Source organism: Hyla sarda, chromosome 1, assembly GCF_029499605.1.
Source record: "Hyla sarda isolate aHylSar1 chromosome 1, aHylSar1.hap1, whole genome shotgun sequence".
Lineage (NCBI taxonomy): Eukaryota > Metazoa > Chordata > Amphibia > Anura > Hylidae > Hyla > Hyla sarda.
In genome coordinates, this window is record NC_079189.1 from 529,462,293 (window position 1) to 529,486,728 (window position 24,436).

The 24,436-nt window shown below is 41.1% G+C and overlaps 1 protein-coding gene across 1 annotated transcript in view; it reads left to right on the forward strand.

Annotated features, from left to right (window-relative positions):
- Positions 1 to 24,436, forward strand: part of FCHO2 (FCH and mu domain containing endocytic adaptor 2) — a 145,574-nt gene that overhangs the window by 71,636 nt on the left and 49,502 nt on the right. Inside the window, exons 9-14 of the mRNA XM_056539861.1 lie at positions 221 to 265; positions 370 to 442; positions 2,600 to 2,624; positions 19,881 to 19,938; positions 21,823 to 22,001; positions 24,389 to 24,400. Coding sequence (XP_056395836.1) covers positions 221 to 265; positions 370 to 442; positions 2,600 to 2,624; positions 19,881 to 19,938; positions 21,823 to 22,001; positions 24,389 to 24,400 — 392 coding nt within the window. The remainder of the gene's footprint in view (positions 1 to 220; positions 266 to 369; positions 443 to 2,599; positions 2,625 to 19,880; positions 19,939 to 21,822; positions 22,002 to 24,388; positions 24,401 to 24,436) is intronic.

Below are 24,436 nucleotides of genomic sequence, written 5' to 3' on the forward strand. Positions count from 1 at the left end.
CATGAGGGGTGTGACGTCACGACCCCCATCGCCTGCACCCAGCAGTCTAAATGAACGCTGTTTGCTGCACAGAGATCGTGGGGGTCCCCTAGGTGATAAGATATCTAGGGGTGGAGTACCCCTTTTAAAGACCCTGCTCGACATTATGATTTGAAAATGTTATTTTCTCTCAATGTATATTGGTTGTAGAGAAATAGTTTTGTTTTGTTTTTGTATGTAGGCCCCATTGAATTTGAAGAGTGCAATGCAGCGGTTGCGGTAGAAGGTGAGTTCTGCTGTATTATAATGTAGTATAAATAGAAAGTTTCAGTTATTGCTCTTGAAACAAACTAGAATTATGTTACCTAAAGTCACTTTTTTAAGTTACAGGGGTAAAGCAGAAGAAAAGAAAGACTTTTGGACTTCCAACTAAAATGAAAAAGAAGGATGACCCAGAGCCTGGGTTAGTATCCCTTGTGCCTATTAGCCTGGATCATATTTTTTCTCTTAAAGGAGTAGTCCAGTATAACAAAACTCTTGCTCTTTGCATGAATGCAGTGTGTCGACCACGTCTTGAAGCTGTGGCCAACACTCCCCCCTCCATGCATCTCTATGGGAGAGCCGAAGATACCCGAACGCTGTATTTCCAGCTCTCCCATAGAGATGCTTAAATGAGTGTTGGCCTCTGCTTTGTGTGGTGGTCGACATGCCTACTCATGAGAAGAGCCAGGGCGCAGTACGTGAGAGCTGGGGGGTCCCAACACTGGGATCCCCGCGATCTCACACTTATCCCCTATCCTGCAGAAAGTCAGCTATAGCGCAAATTGACACTCTCTTAAAGTATAGATTTCCTACGTCTTCCTTTCTGAATTACCAGACCATGTAGCACTATTATAATCTGTAACTTATCTTGCTGCTTCATTATTATTCCATTTCATTCCACAGATGCATTTTACACCTCATGTTGTGCTTAAAGTGTCACTGTTATTAAAAACAACTACTTCAGGTTAATCAGACATGCCAATAGTTGTTGATCGCACCAGGTCACCTCTGAGACCCCCTGCGGTTGTGAGTTATTAGGGTGAGAGATTCCTACATTTCTTTGCGTTGGTGCGTTCCCAGAATCAGTTGGGCATCCTGCTACTGCAGGGTAGTTTGATTCACCCATCTCCTTCAATGCAGCTGGTACAAGGCTATTGTTCACCCACTGCCACTTGTTGAACCATGGCAAATTTAACAAAGAGGAACCATTTGAATGTGAGAGTAGCAGTACTTTGAATCTTTATGGCGTACTTTGTGTATTAACACTTAAAAGGGTTCTCCAGAGGAAACATTTTTTTAAATTATCTGGTGCCAGAAAGTTAAACAGATTTGTAAATTACTTCTATTAAAAATCTTTATCCTTCTAATACTTATCAGCTTCAATTTGCTTCACAGGAAGTTCTTTTCTTTTTGAATTTCCTTTGTCTGACCACAGTGCTCTCTTCTGACATCTCTGTTCATTTTAGGAACAGTCCAGAGTAGGAGCAAATCCCCATAGCAAACCACTCCTGCTCCAGACAGTTCCTAAAATGGACAGAGGTGCCAGCAGGGAGCACTGTGGTGAGACTGAAAAGGAAATTCAAAAAGAAAATAACTTCCTGTGGAGCAAATAGAAGCTGTTCAGTACTAGAAGGATTAAGATTTTTAAATAGAAGTAATTTACAAATCTGTATAACTTTCTAGCACCAGTTGACTTAAAAAAATAAAATAAAATAAAAAGTTTTCCAGGGGAGTACCCCTTTAATGGCAGTAATGCTTTAGTAGGATAGCAGATTGGGAAGATATGGGAAAATACTTATCAATTAAGTTGTTTTGTAACCTGTTTTTGTTGGAGGTTTTTTGGAAGATGTGTGCATAATTGAAGCTTTGTTGTGTGTATGTTTATGTAGAGTCTGAGTAATTCCTTCACTTAGCTGGCTGTCCTGCTGTTTGTGACACAGATCTGTGGCTGTTTGATAACTCTCTACTCCATCTCTTCTCTGTGTTAGATATAGCTGCACAGATTAGGAGCAGGTTGTACACAACAAGTCATAGAATGGAAAAGGGATAAAAGCATTTGTTTTCAGGGTCATCTGATCACAGAAACCCCATGTTATTAGAATATAGATAAGGAGGGCAGCATGTGCTCAGTATTGTGCAGGGGGAGAATCACACACTCAGTGAATCATTGAAGAGGGAAATCACATACACCTTAGTATCACTGTCAGGACAGTAGATTCCTCAAGGGCAAGAGATGGGGATAATCATAATAGGAATATATATACAAGAAATATATATTTAAGGTGTCCATAGGCTTTAATGTTAAATAGCTTTAGCCTTATTGTTTACTAATATGACTGTGCTTGCATTGTTCCTGATGTCCAGTTATAACCACTGTCACTATTCTCTATGTAATTTTGGAGGCTACTTTGTGTGGTGCTGCTGCAAAAGTAAAGAGGTCTCTGCTTTAGAGATCACTATTTATAGTTATTGAAATGTCATTTTTGTGAGGGACTGGATTGAAGTCTATGAAAGAAGGGAACTGCATAGCCACCGTGCCTCAGATACTGTAATAACTTGTACTTTCTCTTATCTACAGGGAGAATGCTGATGCTGATTCCATTGTAAGTATACTGACCCTTTTTTATTTTTTATAAATACTAGTTCTTTTTTGAAACACTGTATCCCATAACCTGAACTAATAATAATGATGAGCTGGTAGTGAGCTAGCAAAACCGTTAACAGTATTTAACCAATCACTGGTAACAGGAGTGGTCCCGGAAGATTGGAAATTAGCAAATGTCGTGCCCATTCACAATAAAGGTAGTAGGGAGAAATCAAGCAATTATAGGCCAGTAAGTCTGACATCAATAGTGGGGAAATTAATGGAAACCTTACTAAAGGATAAGATTGTGGAACATTTAAAATCCCATGGATTGCAAGATGGAAAAAAAAAATGGGTTTACTTCAGGGAGATCATGTCAAACAAATCTTAGACATTTTTTTGACTGGGTGACTAAAATAATAGATGGCAGAGGGGCAGTAGACATAGCATATCTAGATTTTAGTAAAGCTTTTGACACTGTCCCACATAGAAGACTTATCAATAAACTGCAGTTATTGAGCTTGGACTCCCATATTGTTGAGTGGATTAGACAGTGGCTGAGTGACAGACAACAAAGGGTTGTAGTCAATGGAGAATATTCAGAGCAAGGTCTTTTAACCAGTGGGGTACCTCAGGGATCTGTACTGGGACCAATTTTGTTTAATATCTTCATTAGTGATGTCGAAAAAGGTCTCGATGGTAAGGTATGTATTTTTGCTGATGACACAAAGATATGTAACAGGGTTAATGTTCCTGGAGGGATACGCCAAATGGAAAAGGATTTAGGCAAACTAGAAGAATGGTCAGAACTCTGGCAACTGAAATTTAATGTGGATAAGTGCAAGATAATGCACCTGGGGCGTAAAAACCCTCAGGCAGAATATAGAATATTTGATACAGTCCTGACCTCAGTATCTGAGAAGAGGGATTTAGGAATAATTATTTCAGAAGACTTAAAGGTAGGAAGACAATGTAATAGAGCAGCAGGAAATGCTAGCAGAATGCTTGGATGTATAGGGAGAGGTATAAGCAGTAGAAAGAGAGAAGTGCTCATGCCTCTGTAAAGAACACTGGTGAGACCTCACTTGGAGTATTGTGCACAATTCTGGAGGCCGTATCTCCAGAAGGATATAGATACTCTAGAGAGTATTCAGAGAAGATACTAAACTAGTACATGGATTGCAGGATAAAACTTACCAATAAAGGTTAAAGGACCTTAACATGTATAGCTTGGAAGAAAGAAGAAACAGGATATGATAGAGACTTTTAAATACATAGAGCGAATCAGGAGGAGAGTATATTTAAAAGAAGAAAAACTACCACAAGAGGACATAGTTTTATATTAGAGGGGCAAAGGTTTCTGCAGGAATATCAGGAAGTATTACTTTACTGAGAGAGTAGTGGATGCATGGAATAGCCTTCCTGCAGAAGTGGTAGCTGCAAATAAAGTGAAGGAGTTTAAGCATGCATGGGATAAGCATAAGGCTATCCTTCATATAAGATAGGACAACGACTATTGATAGGATTCAGATTATTGGGCAGACTAGATGGGCCAAATGGTTCTTATCTGCCGACACATTCTAGGTTTCTATATGCACTTGTTGCAGATCTACTTTATCCACTAGAGGCCAGACTTGACCATGCAATTTGTGTAGTTCTGGAAGATGTGCTTACTACTAAAGCAGCCGCCCTGACTGATCAAGAGAGTTCACTTTGACATCCTGGTTTATGTTTTGCTTGTTTTTTGTTAATAATTGATTTATTAATTTAATTACCTAGTTTATGATAAATTTTCTAGAGAAACTAGGGCAAACTTCTGTTCCCTTTTCTTTTTTTTTTATTTTTATAAATAATTTCAATACAAGTAAATGCCAAAATCTCCCTATGCAGAGGGATGCAAAGAGTCAGGAACAGTGCTATTAAACAAGAACACATGCCTGCAGGGGAGGCCGGGGTGACCAACCCAAACCGGTCTAACACACAAGACCCGTTATCAGGGCAATAAAATCAAACAAAGTAAGGGACCTCTACTTTTCAATGCCTAGAGTTTTTTTTTTTAAAGTAGCTGTAAGAGGCTGCAAAAGGGCAAGCGAGAGTCAGTCCTGTTTGTGCTTACATCATTTGTAGAAAAAGCCAGGTAAGCAGTGTTCATCATATACAGGGGGGCAATACTATCTGTGCCATGTCATTACTATTGGTATCTACATCACATAAAGTGAGGCAGTATTATTTGTGCATATATTATGTACAGGAAGAGAAAGGGAATCCATACTATTAATGTGCTTATTATTACAAGAAACATAAACGCAGGAGTATCTGCCTGTATTATTTGAAAGGAAGAACAAAGGGGCAGTATTATGTGCCTATATCATTTACAAGGAAAGCAGACATGCAGTTATATCTATCTACACATTTACAGGAAGCAGGAAATGCACTAGTATCTGAATTGGTCATTTACATGAAGAAACAGTGCTGTCTGTACATATTTTATTTACTGGGAGGCAGTACTGTATGTACTAGTATCTCTTATAAGGAGGCAGTACTATCTGTACCTATATCATTTTCAGAGGAAGACAAGGAGATAGTAATATCTTATTCTATGCTTTTATAATTTACAAGATAAGACAGGAATGTACTACATCTACCTTCTATCATATACCTTTAGAGACAAGGAGGCAGTACTGTGCCTTTATTGTTTTGACAGAAAGGCAAGAAGACTGTACCTGTGTCACTTAGACTTGGGACAGAAAGGCAGTACTATTTGTATCTTTTAGACTGAGAACAGAAAGGCAGTACTATATCTTTTTATTTACAGTATGAGACTTGAATTCAATCATCTTCTTTTCTTTTTTCTTCTCTATTTACATAGAGACATGTGCAGTGTTATCTGTACAGTTATTTGTAGGGGGGAACAGGGAGAGGCAGAATTATCTGTGTCTAAAATACATATTTCTCCCCCTAGCATGATGAGCACCCTATTATACTGGTGAGACAAGGTGGTCACTTTGCCGTCACATTTAGGCCACTTTCACACTGCTTGCATCGTCTTTTTCTCCTGCTATTCCCGTCAAAAAATGGCACCCGACAGACTCCATAATGGTAAATGGGAGCCATTGGGACCTGTTGTTGCCTGTTGTGCTCCGTCAAGAGAACCGCCGTTGAAGGCCTCAAAAAAAAAGGAACCGATTTTAACGGCCATTCTTGACTGGGCGCAACGGCAGTGTGAAAGGGGCCTTAGATGGCAATGGCAATTTATTTTATATGACTATTATAAATTGTTTATGCCAGTAGTTGTAAAGGAAATAAAATTATTCCCCTTCCCAACTGTAGAGGTGTTAAACCTTTGGCTATTGTACAGCATTCAGGTTCTCTACCTGGTTACTAGCTACCTTAACCCCTTAAGGACTGAGCCCTTTTTCACCTTAAGGATGCAGCCCTTTTTTGCAATTCTGACCGCTATCACTTTATGCATTAATAACTCTGGGATGCTTTTACCGATTATTCTGATTCCGAGTTTGTTTTTTCGTGACATATTCTACTTTAACTCAGTGGTAAATTTTCGTCGTTACTTGCATCCTTTCTTGGTGAAAAATCCCCAAATTTCATAAAAATTTTGAAAATTTAGCATTTTTCTAACTTTGAAACTCTCTGCTTGTAAGGAAAACAGATATTCCAAATTAATTGTAAATTGATACACAAATACAATATGTCTACTTTATATTTGCATCATAAAGTTGACATGTTTTTACTTTTGGAAGACATCAGAGGGCTTCAAAGTTCAGCAGCAATTTTCAAATTTTTCACAAAATTTTCAAAATCAGAATTTTTCAGGGACCAGTTCAGGTTTGAAGTGGATTTGAGGGGTCTTCATATTAGAAATACCCCATAAATGACCCCATTATAAAAACTGCACCCCCAAAAGTATTCAAAATGACATTCAGAAAGTGTGTTAACCCTTTAGGTGTTTCATAGGAATAGCAGCATAATGAAGGAGAAAATTCAAAATCTTCATTTTTTTACACTCTCATGTTCTTTAGACCCAGTTTTTGAAAATTTACAAGGGTAAAAGGAGAAAAAGCCCCCCAAAATTTGTGACCCAATTTCTCACGAGTAAGGAAATACTTCATAGCTGGATGTCAAGTGCTCTGTGGGTGCACTACAAGGCTCAGAAGGGAAGGAGCGACAATAAGATTTTGGAGAGTAAGTTTTTCTGAAATGGTTTTTGGGGAGCATGTCACATTTAGGAAGCCCCTATGGTGCCAGAACAGCAAAAAATCCCAACATGGCATACTATTATGGAAACTATACCCCTCAAGGAACGTAACAAGGGGTCCAATGAGTCTTAACACCCCACAGGTGTTTGACGACTTTTCGTTAAAGTCGGATGTGTAAATTAATTTTTATTTTTTTTTCACTAAAATTCTGGTTTCCCCCCCAAATTTTACATTTTTGCAAGGGGTTATAGGGGAAAATGCCACCCAAAATTTGTAACCCCATCTCTTCTGAGTATGGAAATACCCCATGTGTGGAACGTCAAGTGCACTGCTGGTGCACTACAATGCTCTGAAGAGAAGAAGTAACATTAACACCCCACAGGTGTTTGACAAATTTCTGCTAAAGTTGGACAGGAAAATTAAAAATTAGATTTTTTCACTAAAATGCTGATGTTATCCTACATTTTTCATTTTCACAAGGGAGAATAGGAAAAAAGTGTTTGTCAGAACCGCTGTAAAATCAGCCACCCCTGTGCAAATCACCAATTTAGACCTCAAATGTACATAGTGCGCTCTCACTCCTGAGCCTTGTTGTGCGTCCGCAGAACATTTTACACCTACATATGGCGTATTTCCGTATTCAGGAGAGATTGCGTTACAAATTTTGGGGGTCTTTTTTTTTATCCTTTTACTGCTTGTGAAAATTAAAAGTATGGGGCAACACGTTAGTGTAAAAATAAAAAATTTTTACACTAACATGCTGGTGTAGACCCCCAACTTTACCTTTTCATAAGGGGTAAAAGGAGAAAAAGCCCCCCAAAATTTGTAATGCAATTTCTCCCGAGTACGGAGATACCCCATATGTGGCCCTAAACTGTTTCCTTGAAATACGATAGGGCTCCGAAGTGAGAGAGCGCCATGCGCATTTGAGGCCTAAATTGGGCATTTGAATCCGCCACAAAAATACAGTAACCCCCCGACCTGCGATGGCCCCGACATATGATGAAATCGACATACGATGGCCTCTCAGAGGCCATCGCATGTTGATGTCAGCATCGACATACGATGCTTTTATATGTCGGGACCATCGCATTAACTGCTATCCGACAGCACAAAATGCTTAAGCTGCTGTCGGATAGCAGTTTAAGCATCCCGGACAGGTAAGCTCACCTATCCCCGCTGCTCCAGGTCCACTTCGTTCTTCCGCATCTTCTGCAGGGTCCGGGCCTCGCTTTTCGGCGTCGTTATTACATCACTACGCACGCCGTGTCGGCGCAGCAGCGTAATAACATCACCAGAAGCGAGGCCCGGACCCTGCGGAAGAAGCCGGAGGATCCCGAAGTAGACGCCGGAGCAGCGGGAGAGCATCGGGTGCCCCTGGGACAGCATCGGGAGCGGTGAGGACAGGTGAGTATAACTTCCTATACTTTATATTGCACGGATCCCTCAACATACGATGGATTCGACAAACGATGGGCCGTTTGGAACGAATTACCATCGTATGTTGAGGGACCACTGTACCCCATGGCAGTGTTTCCCAAACAGGGTGTCTCCAGCAAAACTCCCAGCATGCCTGCACAGTCAGTGGCTGTCCGGCAATACTGGGAGTTGTTGTTTTTCAACAGCTTGGAGGCTCTGTTATGGAAACACTGCCATACAAGACTTTTTTTTTTATTTTTTATTGGGGGGGACTGTGTAGGGGTATGTGTATATGTAGTATTTTACTTTTTATTTTGTGTAGGTGTAGTGTTTTTAGGGTACATTCACATGGTTCGGTTTACAGTGAGTTTGAGCTGTGGCAGAAAATTTGCCGCATCTCAAACTTGCATCAGAAAACTTGCTGTAAACCCGCCCTTTTGAATGTAGTACCCTATACACCCTTTTTTTTGGGTCACCGGGTCCCAAGAGACCCAATTGACCCGAAATAGCGGAAAATCGTACGATTTGCCGCGATCGCCGACATGGGGGGGGGGGGGGGGGGGGTGTGGTCTCAGGACCCCCCTGGGTGATATGCTGGGATGGCTGCTGATAGATATCAGCAATCATCCGTTCCGATCACCGTGTCCGGTGATCCAGGAAATCTGCGCCATAAATGTATGGTGCTGTGCGCTAAGTACTTCCTAACAGTGCCGTACATTTACGGCGCTCCTCCTTAACCTCTTAAGGACCAAGGACGTACCGGTACGTCCTGAGTCCTTTCTATAACGCGGGGCCACGACGTGGCCCCGTGTCATAGCGGGTCGGCCCCAGCCTCTAACAACGGCCGGGACCCGTGGCTAATAGCGTGCAGCACTGATCGCGGTGCCGCGCGCTATTAACCCTTTAGACGCGGCGTTCAAAGTTGAATGCCGCGTCTAAAGTGAAAGTAAAACAATGCTGGTTAGCTCAGGGGGCTGTTCGGGATCGCTGCGGCAAAATCACGGCGTCCCGAACAGCTGTAGGACACGAGGAGGGTCTCCTACCTTGCCTCCTGGTGTCCGATCGCCGAATGACTGCTCAGTGCCTGAGAACCAGGCATGAGCAGTCAAGCGTCAGAATCATTGATCACTGGTTTCCTATGAGAAACCATTGATCAATGTAAAAGATCAGTGTGTGCAGTGTTATAGGTCCCTATGGGAGTGAATAAAGATCATTTAACACCTCCCCTAATAAATGTTTGAATCGCCCCCCTTTTCCCATTTAAAAAAAAGTGTAAATAAAAATAATCGTATGTGGTATCGCCGTGTGCGGTAATGTCAGAATTATAAAAATATATCCTTAATTAAACTGCACAGTCAATGGCGTACGCGCAAAAAAATTCCAAAGTCCAAAATTTATTTATTTTTGGTCACTTTTTATATCAAATATATGTATGAAAAAAAATGAATTAAAAGCGATCAACAAGTACGATCAATACAAAAAATGGTACCGCTAAAAATTTCAGATCACTGCGCAAAAAATTAGCCCTCATACTGCCCCATATGCGGAAAAATAAGAAAAAGGGGGTCAGAAGATGACAATTTTAAAAGTATAACTTTTCCTGCATGTAGTTATGTTTTTTTTCAGAAGTAGGAAAAAATCTAACCTATAAAAGTAGGGTATCATTGTAATCGTATGGACCTACAGAATAAAGATAAGGTGTCATGTTTACTGAAAAATGTACTGCGTAGAAACAGAAGCCCCCAAAAGTTACAAAATTGCATTTTTTTTTCCGTTTCGCCGTAGATTTTTGGGTAAAATTACTGACGTCATTACAAAGTAGAATTGGTGGCACAAAAAATAAGCCATAATATGGATTTTTAGGTGCCAAATTGAAAGAGTTATGATTTTTTTAAAGGTAAGGAGGAAAAAACTAAAGTGTAAACGGAGAAACCCCTGGTCCTTAAGGGGTTAAAGGGTTAAACTGAATATGCTGTTCTGTGATATTGGATTTATTATATAACTTGAAAATGTAGGAGTCCAGTATGTAGCTTAGTAACCTTGTTGTTAGATATCCTATGTTGGGGATGCATGGTAGCAGCACAGGGGGCAGTGCTCAGCACTGTTGTCTTGCTGCACTGGCGTCCTGGATTAAAATCCCACCAAGAACATCATCTGCAAGTAGTTTGTATGTTCTCCCTGTGTTTGGGTAGACTTCCTCCTGGTACTCCACTTTCCTCCCACACTTCCATAAACATACTGGTGGGTGGATTTAGATAGTGAGCCACAATGGTGAGGTCAGTATGGAACGTGACAAGCTTTTCAAAGTGCTGCAGAATATGTTGGCTATATAAATAAAGGAATCATTAAGTCATTATTACGTTATCACCGGGATGAAATTCCTTTCGTGTGAGATTGTGCAGGTGGGAGACGTGTGCAGGGGGGAGACGTGTGCAGTGACCTTGATATGGAAAAGACTGCTTAGTCACTGTATTCAGATAGCGTCTCAAAGTTCAGCAGTGTGCGTGTTTACTGCTGCCAATGACAATTTAATGGGGGGGGGAAGACATCATTCTTTCTAAGTATGTTTTGGTTTTCATAGCGGAGATAAGGATTGTTTTATAGAACATACAGTAGCTCACAGTTTCTAATACCGGTGTGTATATATAGTGATGTTTTTTTTACTTTTCAATACACAGCACTTTTACTAGTTTCTTGGTGTAAAGTGCAGTTCTGCACTTCAGTACAACTCAGGGTACTATACACACATAGGGCTAACGCAGTTTGCTGATCACCATTAGCTTGAAGAAAAACTGTCAGCTTGCTCCCCCCGCACTAACAAGCAGTACTGGCTGAAGTGCGGGGGACGCTGATCAGTTTGCTTACTGTGCCCGGATCCGCCTAGCCATTCTGACGATATCTGACGTCACCGCCGCCGGCCGCAGAGCCGCCCAGTTCATCAATATTGCGCCCATCTCTCTTCATTTTAGAGCGGGCAGAAGAGGGAGAGAGGTCATTACTGAATATATTAAATAGAACAGGACCCAAGATGGACCCCTGGGGTACCCCACTAGTAACAGTCACCCAATCAGAATAAGTGCCATTAATAACCACCCTCTGTTTCCTATCACTGAGCCAGTTACTTACCTACTTACACACATTTTCCCCCAGCCCAATCCTTCTCATTTTATGTACCAACCTTTTATGTGAAACTGTATCAAATGCTTTGGAAAAATCCAGATATGCGACATCCAGCGATTGATCCATGTCCAGTCTGGAGCTCACCTCCTCATAACAGCTGATCAGGTTACTATGACAGGACCAATCCCTCATAAAGCCATGCTGATATGGAGTCATACATTTATTTTTATGAAGATTCTCAAAAATAGCATCTCTTAGAAAACCCTCAAACAATTTACATAGAACAGAGGTTAAACTAACAGGTCAATAATTCCCAGGGTCACCTTTTGACCCCTTTTTAAATATTGGCACCACATTCGCCATTCCTGGGAACAGTCCCTGTTACTATAGAGTACCTGAATATTAAAATAGGGGTCTGTCTATTACATTACTTAATTCCTTTAGGACATGGGGGGGAATGCCATCTGGGCCAGGTGATTTGTCTATTTTGATTTTATGTAGGCGGCGCTGTACTTCTTCCTGGGTTAGACAGGTGACCTGTACAGGGGCATTTACATTATCTCGCGGTATTTCATCTGGCATTTCATTTTCCTCGGTGAATACAGTGGAGAAGAATTTGTTTAATATATTTGCTTTTTCCTGATCCCCATTTATAATTTCTTCCTCATCATTTTTTAAAGGGCCTACACTTTAAATATATAAATAGCAAAAAGGTCAAAAATGAAAGAACATTTTGGGGTTAGTTTTTACTCTCTTGCGCAATGAGTCTTTCTGTCTCTATTTTTGCGGCTTTTATCTGTTTTTTTTACATACTTTACATTTTTCCCTTTAGCATTTTAATGCTTCTTCACTGCTGTCCTCTTTCAGTTGTTTAAATGCTTTATTTTTGTCATTTATTGCCCCCTTAACGTTTTTATTCATCATATTGGTTTTCTTTTATTTCTGACCCTTACAGTGAGAGTTTTAGATATTTTTAAGTCTCCCATTTAGTGTCAGTATTCTTGTTTTTGAGGGCATTATCCCATTTTATATTGTTAAGGGCTTCTCTGATTTTCTCATACTTTGCCTTCCTAAAGTTCATTGTTTTTATGGCCCCTCGAGAGATTCCCTTATTGAAGAACAAGTTATAATGTATTATATTATGATCACTATTTCCTAGGTGTCCATCTTGCACATTAATTACTCTGTCGGGCCTGTTGGTTAATATTAAGTCTAGTAGGGCGCCTCCTCTGGTTGGGCTCTGCACCATTTGGGACAGATAATTGTCTTTCTCTATAGCCAGAAACCTGTTTCCTTTAGGAGATTCACAGGTCTCAGTCTCCCAGTTTATATCAGGATAGTTAAAGTCCCCCACCTCATTCTGATTTGCTGCCTTGTTTATTTGCCTCAATAATTGGTCTTCTGGCACTTCCATTATGTTTGGTGGCTTATAGCAAACCCCTATCAGAATTTTTTTTTTTTATTTCCATATATTTCTACCCATAATGACTCCACATTATCGTTACCCTCCCATATATCCTCCCGCAGTGTGGCCTTCAGACTGGACTTTACATAAAGAAAAACTCCTCCCCCTTTCTGTTTTGTCCGATCCTTCCTGAATAGACTATAACCCTGTATGTTAACCGCCCAGTCATAGCTATCGTCCAACCAAGTCTCTGTTATACCCACTATGTCATAATCTTCCTCAGACATTATCAACTCCAGTTCGTCAGTTTTATTGGTCAGACTTCTGGCATTAGTCAACATGCAATTCAATGGTGTATGTTTTTTTTTCCCCTATGAAGCCTATCCTTATTAACTATTCTAACCCCTCCCTCCGCTCCACCCCCAGGTACATTAATAATTCCCCCCTCTCTATCTACACTATCTTTCCTCTCTACATTGTAGGTTCCCTCGTTCCCCCCCCCCCCCCCCAGCCCCTAGTTTAAACTCACCTCCACCCTTCTAGCCATCTTCTCCCCAAGCACAGCTGCACCCTCCCCATTGAGGTGCAGCCCCTTCCCTACGGTAGAGCCGGTATCCGACAGCGAAGTCAGCCCAGTTCTCCATGAACCCAAACCCCTCCTTCCTACACCAGCTTCTGTGCCACTTGTTTATCTCCCTGATCTCCCGCTGCCTCTCTGGTGTGGCTCGTGGTACAGGTAATATTTCAGAAAATATTACCTTGGAGGTCCTTGCCTTAAGCTTGCGGCCTAAGTCCCTGAAATTATTTTTAAGGACACTCCACCTACCTCTTACTTTGTCATTGGTGCCAATATGTACCATGACTGCTGGGTCCTCTCCAGCCCCACCCAGCATCCTGTCAACCCATCTGCAATGTGCCCAACTCGAGCGCCAGGTATACAACACACTATTCGTCGATCCCGGTCTTTGTGACAGATCACCCTGTCTGTCCCCCTAATAATTGAGTCCCCAAGTACCTGTCTGGCCTGCCCTGCACTCCTCCCTCCTTACTGGAGCAGACACCCCCCTGGCGGTATCTTGCTGCAGTACCGCCAGCTCTGAAATGGTAGCTTGTTGGGGTGTGCCAGATCAGGACTAGCTTCCCTGACACTTTTCCCTCTACCCCGTTTTCTAACTGTAACCCAGCTAACTGCCTGACTGTCCTGCACCTCCGTCCCACTATCCTGCCCCACCTCTACCCCAGAGAGTACTTGAGTTGAGAAATCGGCTATTTTTCCATTCCTGTATAATCCCTTTTAAAGGGGTACTCCACTGCTAGACATGTTCTCCCCTATCCAAAGGATCCGGCCACTGGGGAACCCTGCGATCTTTGCGGCAGCTCCCTAGTCATTCTACATAATAATGGATATATAGAAGAGCTGTTCATCATATAGTGGGAGATTTATCAAACCCTGTGCAAAGGAAAAGTTGACCAGTCGTCCATAGCAACCAGATTGCTTCTTTCATTTTTAAAAAGGCCTTTGATACATGAAAGAAGCAATCTGATTGGTTGCTATGGGCAACTAGTCAACTTTTTCTCTGAACAGGTTTTGATAAATCTCCCACATAATGTAGACTTTCAGATTTTTTATGACAGTATTTATGTAGCAGATATATTGATAATTCTGCCATAAATGGTACATGTCATGGCTCTCATTCTTGTGCACGTTTCCTCATCTTTTTCAGTGTTCAAACCTGAAGTTCCTGATTTAGTAGTTTTACAACCTGCAGTAGAATAGTTACTCTTTATACAAAGAATGTGTAGATGCAAATTATGCACGCAAGTGAATTCTTTTGCAGTCATCCATTAATCGGGGAAACAACCACCTTGGGCATGCAGTTTTGGCAGGTTGTTGTTGATTTTACTATAACATTTACACATGTCTATAAGAACTTTGCATCTCAAATCTTCTCATTGCGGTTATGCCCTTTTTATTTTAACCCTTTAAGGATCAAGCCCATTTTCACCTTAAGGATCCGGCTATTTTTTGCACATCTGACCACTGTCACTTTAAGCATTAATAACTCTGGGATGCTTTTACTTTTCATTCTGATTCAGAGATTGTTTTTTTTTTTTATTTTTTTTTTTTTTTTTAGTGTCATATTCTACTTTTTCAATGGTAAATTTTTGTCGATACTTGCATCAATTCTTGGTGAAAAATTCTAAAATGTTATGAAAAATTTGAAAATTTGGGAAATTTTTTTTACTTTGAAACTCTGCTTATAAGGAAAATAGACATAAGAAATAAATGATATTTTGATTCACATATACAATATGTCTACTTTATATTTTCATCATAAAGTTGACATGTTTTTACTTTTGGAAGACATCAGAGAGCTTCAAAGTTCACCAGCAATGTTGGTATTTTTCACAAAATCAGGCTACTATTTTGGAAACTGCACCCCTCAAGGAACATAACAAGGGGAACAGTGAGCCTTAACACCCCACAGGTGTTTGATGAATTTTTGTTAGTTGTATGTGTAAAGGAAATTTTTTTTTTCAGTAAAATGCTGGTTTTCCCCCAAATTTTACATTTTTACAAGGGGTAATAGGAAAAAATACCCCCAAAATTTGTAAATTTAATGCTCAGAAGAAAAGCAGTCACATTTGGGTTTTGGAAAGCAAATTTTGCTGAAATGGTTTTTTGGGGGCATGTCGCATTTAGGAAGCCCCTATGGTGCCAGAACAGCAAAAACAAAACAAAACACATGGCATACTATTTTGGAAACTACACCCCTCAATGAACATAACAAGGGGTACAGTGAGTATTAACACCCCACAGGTGTTTGACAAATTTGAAAATGAAAAATTAGATTTTTTTCACTAAAATGCTGGTTTTACACCAAATTTTTCATTTTCACAAGGGGTAATAGGAGAAAAAGCCTCCCAAAATTTGTAACCCCATTTCTTTTGAGTATGGAAATATCCCATATGTTGATGTAAAGTGCTCTGCTGGCGCACTACAATGCTCAGAGGAGAAGGTGCGCCATTGGGCTTTTGGAGAGAGAATTTGTTGGAATAGAAGACGGGGGGGGGGGGGGGGCTTGTACATTTACAAAGACCCCCGTGGAGCCCAAACATTGGACCCCCCACAGGTGACCCCATTTTGGAAACTACACCCCTCACAGAATTTATTAAGGGGTGTAGTGAGCATTTACACCCCACTGGCTTTTGACAGATCTTTTGGAACAGTGGGCTGTGCAATTGAAAAATTAAATTTTTCATTTTCACGGACCACTGTTCCAAAAATCTGTCAGACACCTGTGGGGTGTAAAAGCTTACTGCACCCCTTATTAAATTCTGTTAGGGGTGTAGTTTCCAAAATGGGGTCACATGTGTGGGGGGGGGGGGGGTCCATTGTTCTGGCACTATGGGGGCTTTGTAAACACACATGGCCTTCAATTTCGAACACATTCTCTCTCCAAAAGCACAATTGCGCTCCTTCTCTTCTGAGCATTGTAGTTTGCTGGCAGAGCACTTTACATCCACATATTGTGTATGTTCTTACTCAGAAGAACTGGGGCTACAAATTTTGAGGGGCTTTTTTCCTATTCTCCCTTGTCAAAATGAAAAATGTAGGGTAACACCAGCATTTTAGTGAAATTTTTTTTAATTTTTTTTCATTTTCACATCTAACTTTAACGAAAATTCGTCAAACACCTGTGGGGTGTTAAGGCTCACTAATACCCTTTGTTACATTCCATGAGGGGTGTAGTTTCCAAAATGGGGTCACATGTGTGTATTTATTGTTTTGCATTTATATCAGAACCACTGTAAAATCAGCCACCCCTGTGCAAATCACCAATTTAGACCTCAAATTTACATGGTGCGCTCTCACTTTTGATCCATTTTGTGCGCTCGCAGATCACTTTACACCCAAATATGGGATATTTCCGTACTCAGGAGAAATTGCATTACAAATTTTGGGGGTGTTCTTTTCCTTTTACTGCTTGTGAAAATTAAAAGTATGGGGCAACACCAACATGTTAGTGTAAAAAATAAAATATTTTTACACTAACATGTTGGTTTAGACCCCAACTTTACCTTTTCATAAGGGGTAAAAGGAGTAAAAGCCCCCCAAAATTTGTAACGCAATTTCTCCCGTGTTGACAGCTATGCTCCCTGCTCTTTACATGCATGCACAGGTTAGCCAAGTGTGCATGTATTTTGAAAAGGGAAGATGGGACTAAGCCATAGCCAGACACACCTGCAGCAGCTTATCTCAGGTATATCAGAATTAGCCCCCATAGATGCTAGATAGTCTGCCAGTCCTGGCAAATTTCGTGGATTCATCTGACTTGAAATATATATAGGGGTCTTTATTTATTAAATATTGTCATATCTAGTATATAGTGTATGGTAAGGAGCCAGTTATCTCACCTTACTATACACTATATATTAGATATGACTATATATCAAGAATAAAGGCCTCTATACATATTATAAGCCAGATGAAGCCACCAAATTTGCCAGTACCAGTTGACTGACCAATAGTCACCTACATCGGCATAGCCATCAAGAGAGGGAAATTCTTTGTTTCATCCTCTGATCATGGTCCATGTGTTGAGTGGATGATGTTGCATTTTTCTGGTAAATGTAATGTAGCAATGTAAAAGATTCCCTAAATTAAATTGGTTTTCATGTTTCCTTTTAAATTTTAACTTGGTGTTCTTTAATAAGTCCTCCAAGAGTTGGGATGCACGTGACAGAGAGTGGGGTAGATAAGTTTAAAGGGTTGCCATTTTTTCTCATGTGCTTTATGCATTTCTGCTTATTATTAGGTCGATAGATCAATAGATAGAAAGTTATTACATTCATATTTCTCAGTCAAAAGCCACTGCTGTCCCATACAATTACTAAGGGATCCAGGCTTCGGTAGCTGGGACTGATGGATTTATAGTTTGTATTTCAACCTTTCGAGTGCGTTTCCAAATGCACTAGGTGAAGAGTGAAATTCCTAGGAGCGTTCTCCGACTCGCAATAGTCACATTACTAATGAAGTGCAGGTTCGCGATAGCTGCAAGGTTAAATCGGTGAAGCGGCTCCTAATTTGGTTTGACTTACAATGTTTACTTTTTGACTTGCTTGTTTTGGTACTTGGGGTTAATAATTTATGAGGCACATTGAACTGGAAACATATCGGTCTTCCGTGCAAGAATTGAAAGTATTGAGTGTTTTGCAAAGCCGTGTTACTTACATTCTCCTTCTCACAACATTGCGTGTTGTTGTACAAGGTACTGTGTGGGAAAAAAATATTTTATTTTTTACCACCAAGTGGTAGAGAAACATAGACTGATATATTACTCACATATTGCTATCATTTCCATGCATGGACAACATATACTGGACATTTAAGATTAGGTCTGAAGATGACCCTGTTTAGAAGTTACTAACAAGTACAAGTCACCAAGTGCTAATTTCTTGTTTTCACTGGACTTATTTATACTTGCTTATCAGTATTCAAACATGCTATTTAATGCCATATGTGCAGGGGAATGGCGAACAATGCAACAGTGCATTAAAGCTTGTTGCAAATTACATATAACTTTGCCTTTTAGGCTTCTGTGTTAACATAGTAATCCAAACCTAGACGATCTCCTTCTAGAACAGTGGATTGAAACTGTGGCCATCTAGATGTTGCAAAACTTCAACTCCTAGCATGCCCGGACAGCCAACGGCTGTCCGGGCATGCTCAGAGTTGAAGTTTTTCAACATCTAGATTTGCTCATCTTGTACAGTGCAGCAAAATAATATTTAGTCAGCCACCAATTGTGCAAGTTCTCCCACTTAAAAAGATAAGCCTGTAATGTTCATCATAGGTATACCTCAACTATGAGATACATTGTCTGATTTTTTAAGAATGTATTTGCAAATTATGGTGGAACATAAGTATTTGGTCACCTACAAACAAGCAAGATTTCTGGCTCTCACAGATCTCCTTTGTCCTCCACTCGTTACCTATATTAATGGCACCTGTTTGAACTTATCAGTATAAAAGACACCTGTTCACAACCTCAAACAGTCACACTCCAAACTCCACTATGGCCAAGACCAAAGAGCTGACGAAGGACACCAGAAACAAAATTGTAGACCTGCACCAGGCTGGGACGACTGAATCTGCAATAGGCAAGCAGCTTGGTGTGAAGAAATCATCTGTGGGAGCAATTATTAGAAAATGGAAGATATACAAGCCCACTGATAATCTCCCTCGATCTGGGGCTCCATGCAAGATCTCACCCAGTGGTGTCAAAATGATCACTAGAATGGTGAGCAGAAATCCCGGTGGAGAAAGAATGCTGACTTGCATCCAAAGAACACCATATCTACTGATAAGCATGGGGGTGGAAACATCATACTTTGGGGCTGTTTTTCTGCTAAGGGACCAGGACGACTGATCTGTGTAAAGGAAAGAATGGGGCCATGTATCATGAGATTTTGAGTGAAAACCTCCTTCCATCAGCAAGGGCATTGAAGATGAAATGTGTGTTGGGTCTTTCAGTATGACAATAATTCCAAACACACCGCTCAGTCACCGAAGGAGCGGCTTCGTAAGAGGCATTTCAAGGTCCTGGAGTGGCCTAGCCAGTCTCCAGATATCCACCCCATAGAACGCCTTCGGAGGGAGTTGAAAGTCTGTGTTGCCCAGCGACAGCCCCAAAACATCACTGCTCTAGAGGAGCTCTGCATGGAGGAATGGGCCAAAATACCAGCAACAGTGTGTGAAAAACTTTTGAAGGCTTACAGAAAACGTTTGACCTCTGTCATTGCCAACAAAGGGTATATAACAAAGTATTAAGATGAACTTTTATTATTGACCAAATACTTATTTTCCACCATAATTTACAAATAAATTCTTTAAAAATCAGACAATGTATTTTTTCTCTCTCATTATGTCTCTTAGTTGATGTAATTAAAGGTCTCTCTCATCTTAAGTGGGAGAACTTGAGCAATTGGTGGCTGACTAAATACTTTTTTGCCCCACTGTATGCCTGCTGCACTATGAGAACCTTTCACATTTTATTGGATGTGGTTGACATTAGTCTTGTGAGTAACTAAGTCATGTGTGTTCATTTTACAGAACCTCCCTGCTGTTGATGAAGAGGGATTCAGTATAAAGCCTGAAGAAAACCAGAATGATATCCTTTTTTCAATGTCTTTTTTCCTACGGTCTTTATATTCTGTTTTGTGCACGGAAACAAGTAATACTTTTCTTGGTACTTTAGAATAAGTTTATGCTGATATGGACATTAGAGTCCACCTGTGAGCCAGAACAATTTATTGCTGCTTTTATTGGAAACTATATACAAATAAATTCATATTCAGTAAGGTTACTCCGGGGAAGTAAACCCATAACCCATGCTTTCCCTTTCATCAACCTATTTAATTGTCTAAATATCATTTGTTAGATATGTAGAACAGTTTCCCCTCTTTGGTTGTCACTTACATGCATGAAGTGAGGGAATGACATTATCCGCCATCCACATGGTCTCTGTCCAAGTCCCTCTCTGAAAGCAGCCCCACCCTCCTGAGAGAACACAGATCATGTGGTTTCTGCCCTTTAGTGATGAGTCATGCTCTCTTTTGTGCTGAGAACTGGGATGTGTGTGCAGGCTTAGCCAATCACACACTGAATCTCTCTTTGCTGCTCAGAGCAGAAGGGTGGGGGCTGGCAGAGCAGAGCTGCAGTAATTGCTGGGAGATATAGGCAAGGGGAGAGAAGGATGGAAAAGAATATCAAGCAGCTAGAGAATACAAAACAGAGGCCACAGTGTGATGGCTTTGGAGCTTTTTACAGATATAAACTTCCCTGTAGTACCCCTTTTAACCCCTTAACGACCAAGGACGTATATTTACGTCCTTGGCCAGCTCCCGCGATATAACGCGGGGTCACGCGGTGACCCCGCGTCATATCGGGTCAGTCCCGGCATGTACATGCCGGGACCCGGTGCCACACGCTAGTAACCCTTTAGACGCGGCGTTCAAAGTTGAACGCCACATCTAAAACGAAAGTGAAAGCTGCCCGGCTGCTCAGCGGGGCTGATCGGGACTACCGCAGTGAAAACGTGTTGTCCCGATCAGCTGGGGCACGAGCGGATGTCCTCTTACCTGCCTTCGGCGTGTCCCCTCGGCGATTGATTGCTCCAAGCCTGAGATGCAGGCTTGAGCAATCGACCGCCGATAACACTGATCATTGCAAAGCTATAGCTTTGCAGTGAACAGTGCTTGCAATCAGTGTGTGCACTGTTATAGGTCCCTATGGGAGCTATAACACTGCAAAAAAAAGTGTAAAAAAAAAAGTTAATAAATGGGATTCAACCCTTTCCTTAATAAAAGTTCAAATCCCCCCCCCCCTTTTCCCATAAAAAAAACCCACCATGTAAATAAAAATAAATATAAACATATGTGGTATCGCCGCTTGCGTAAATGTCCAAACTATAAAAATATATCATTAATTAAACCACACGGTCAATGGCATACGCGCAAAAAAATTCCATTGCGGAAAAATAAAAAAGTTATAGGGGTCAGAAGATGACAATTTTAGGGTATCATTTTAATCGTATGGACCTACAGAATAATGATAGGGTGTAATTTTTACTGAAAAATGTATTGCGTAGAAACGGAAGCCCCCAAAAATGACAAAATTGCGTTTTTTCTTAAATTTCGTTGCACAATGATTTTTTTTTCCCGTTTCGCCGTAGATTTTTGGGTAAAATGACTGATGTCACTGCAAAGTAGAATTGGTGGCGCAAAAAATATGCCATCATATGGATTTTTAGGTGCAAAATTGAAAGGGTTATGATTTTTAAAAGGTGAGTAGGAAAAAACCAAAGTGCAAAAACGGAAAAACCCTGCGTCCTTAAGGGTTTAAAGGAACCAGACAGCCTCTACTAGAATTAGATTACATCACTGCTTCCTTAAAACAGGTGATACTTTCATGGCTCATCTATAGGATATTTAACCACATTTCTCCTATAACTATAAACCTCCCTGAAATAGTTAATTCTTTAATAACTTTGCACATACCAAAGAAAATCACTTTTACTCATCGAGTGATTCTGACTCAGACGATGATGGACCGAAGAAATTCCATGTGGAGATTAAACCTGTACAGCCAAACAATGGACCTCATCACAATGTGGCCTCCCTGGATGAGCTGAAGATGTCCATTGGGAATATCTCCCTCTCTCCAGCACCTTCTGTGAGTAATTTTTGTCTTCCCAGAGTCACTTTGTATGATTGTTACAACATACTTTCTGTAGCCTCAGAGATGAATCTTCATCCATAAATACTGATACAAAATAGAAAATGAAGTTTAAGCGGAGTTATTCTTGCTATATGGTATATATTACTAATGTTACCTTGTAGCATGTCACTTGAGTATTACCCTTGAAGATGTTTAATATTACAGTGTGTGTGTGTGTGTGTGTGTGTGTGTGTGTGTGTGTATATATATATGTGTGTGTGTGTGTGTGTGTATACTAGCGGAATACCCGGTGTTGCCCGGTTTTTCCTTCCTAATCCTTGTTGGGGAGGAAAACAAACAAAGGAGGAAGCTATTGACTTCATAATCCATCCTCATATATTGTTGTCATATCCCAACCCCATATCCTGTCCTCATATCCCAACCTCCTATCCAGTCCTCATATCCTGTCCTCCTATTCCGGTCCTCCTATTCCGGTCCTCCTATTCCGGTCCTCCTATTCCGGTCCTCCTATTCCGGTCCTCCTATCCCGGTCCTCCTATCTCGGTCCTCCTATCTCGGTCCTCCTATCCCGGTCCTCCTATCCCGGTCCTCCTATCCCGGTCCTCCTATCCCGGTCCTCCTATCCCGGTCCTCCTATCCCGGTCCTCCTATCCCGGTCCTCCTATCCCGGTCCTCCTTTCTCAACCTGTAATATGTGTACCAGGTATTGAAATATCTCCAGCCGTACGGAAGTTATGTGGGAACATACATTTCCCATTGATTTGCATGGGACTTTAAACAAAAATCCCGACCCTCACAAATGGGGGTAGTTAAGGGTTAAATTAACTATCCTATACAGGTCCCTCAACATACGATGGTAATTCGTTCCAAACGACCCATCGTTTGTCGAATCCATCGTATGTTGAGGGATCCATGCAATGTAAAGTATAGGAAGTTTGTACTCACCTGTCCCCGCCACTCCGGACCGCGTCCTCACCGCTCCCGATGCTGTCCCAGGGGCTCCCGATGCTGTCCCGCTGCTCCGGGTCCACTTCGCGATCCTCCGGCTTCTTCCGCATCTTCTCCGGTGTCCGGGCCTCGCTTTCTGATGACGTTATTATGCTGCTGCGCCGGCACGGCGTGCGTAACGACGTAATAACGACGCCGGAAAGCGAGGCCCGAACCCTGGAGAAGATACAGAAGACGTCGGAGGATCGCGAAGTGGACCCGGAGCAGCGGGGATAGGTAAGTGAACCTGTCCGGCCGGGATGCTTAAACTGCTATCCGACAGCAGCTTAAGCATTTTCCGCTGTCGGATAGCAGTTAATGCGATGGCCCCGACATATAAAGCATCGTATGTCGATGCTGACATCTATATGCGATGGCCCCTGAGAGGCCATCGTATGTCGATTTGATCATATGTCGGGGCCATTGCATGTCGGGGGGTTACTGTATTTTAAGTGGACATATAAGTAATATGTGACCAAGTATTATCGAAATATCTCCAGCCGTTTGGAAGTTATGTAGTAACATATATTTCCCATTGACTTGTATGGGACTTTAAACATAAACCCCGCCCCTGGTAAATGGTGGTGAGTAAGGGTTAAATCACCTATCCTATGTTTGTTGACATTAGAGATGAGCGAACTTACAGTAAGTTCGATTCATCATGAACTTCTCGGCTCGGCAGTTGATGACTTACCCTGCATAAATTAGTTCAGCTTTCAGGTGCTCCGGTGGGCTGGAAAAGGTGGATACAGTCCTAGGAGACTCTTTCCTAGGACTGTATCCACCTTTTCCAGCCCAGCGGAGCACCTGAAAGCTGAACTAATTTATGCAGGGTAAGTCATCAACTGCCGAGCCGAGAAGTTTGTGACGAATCGAATTTACTGTAAGTTCGCTCATCTCTAGTTGACATATAAGGAACATGTGTGCCAAGTTTCATGTTAATATCTTTAGTCGTTTGGACGTTTTTGTGTGTGTGTGTGTGTATATATATATTATTAATTTTTTTTCAGGAATATCAAAAAAAATGTTATTGATGGCCTAGCATAGGCATTTAGTATAAGATTAGCCGAAGTCTTATTCCCTGCAGCCCCAATGGTCAGTGACTGAATGAACTGTACCATCACATCCTCATTGTTTACCAGTCCCATCTTTGTACTGTTTGGAGTTACAGTTGACTACAGCTTTGTACTATCCAAGCATATGGTCCTGATTTGTAATATTAGGCACAGCCACTACTAAAGATTGAGCTGTGCCTGCTAAACAATGACGATAGCAGCCCATGCAGTCAGATGTTTATATTTTTTTAAACATTTATATACTAATAAATATATAATAATTTCTCCTTTTTTTTTCTCCCCCTCCCCCCTCCTCCCCATTTTCTATAATACTAACAGCGACAAAGTCCGGTAAGTACTCACTAAAGAAATGACAGATAATTTGTA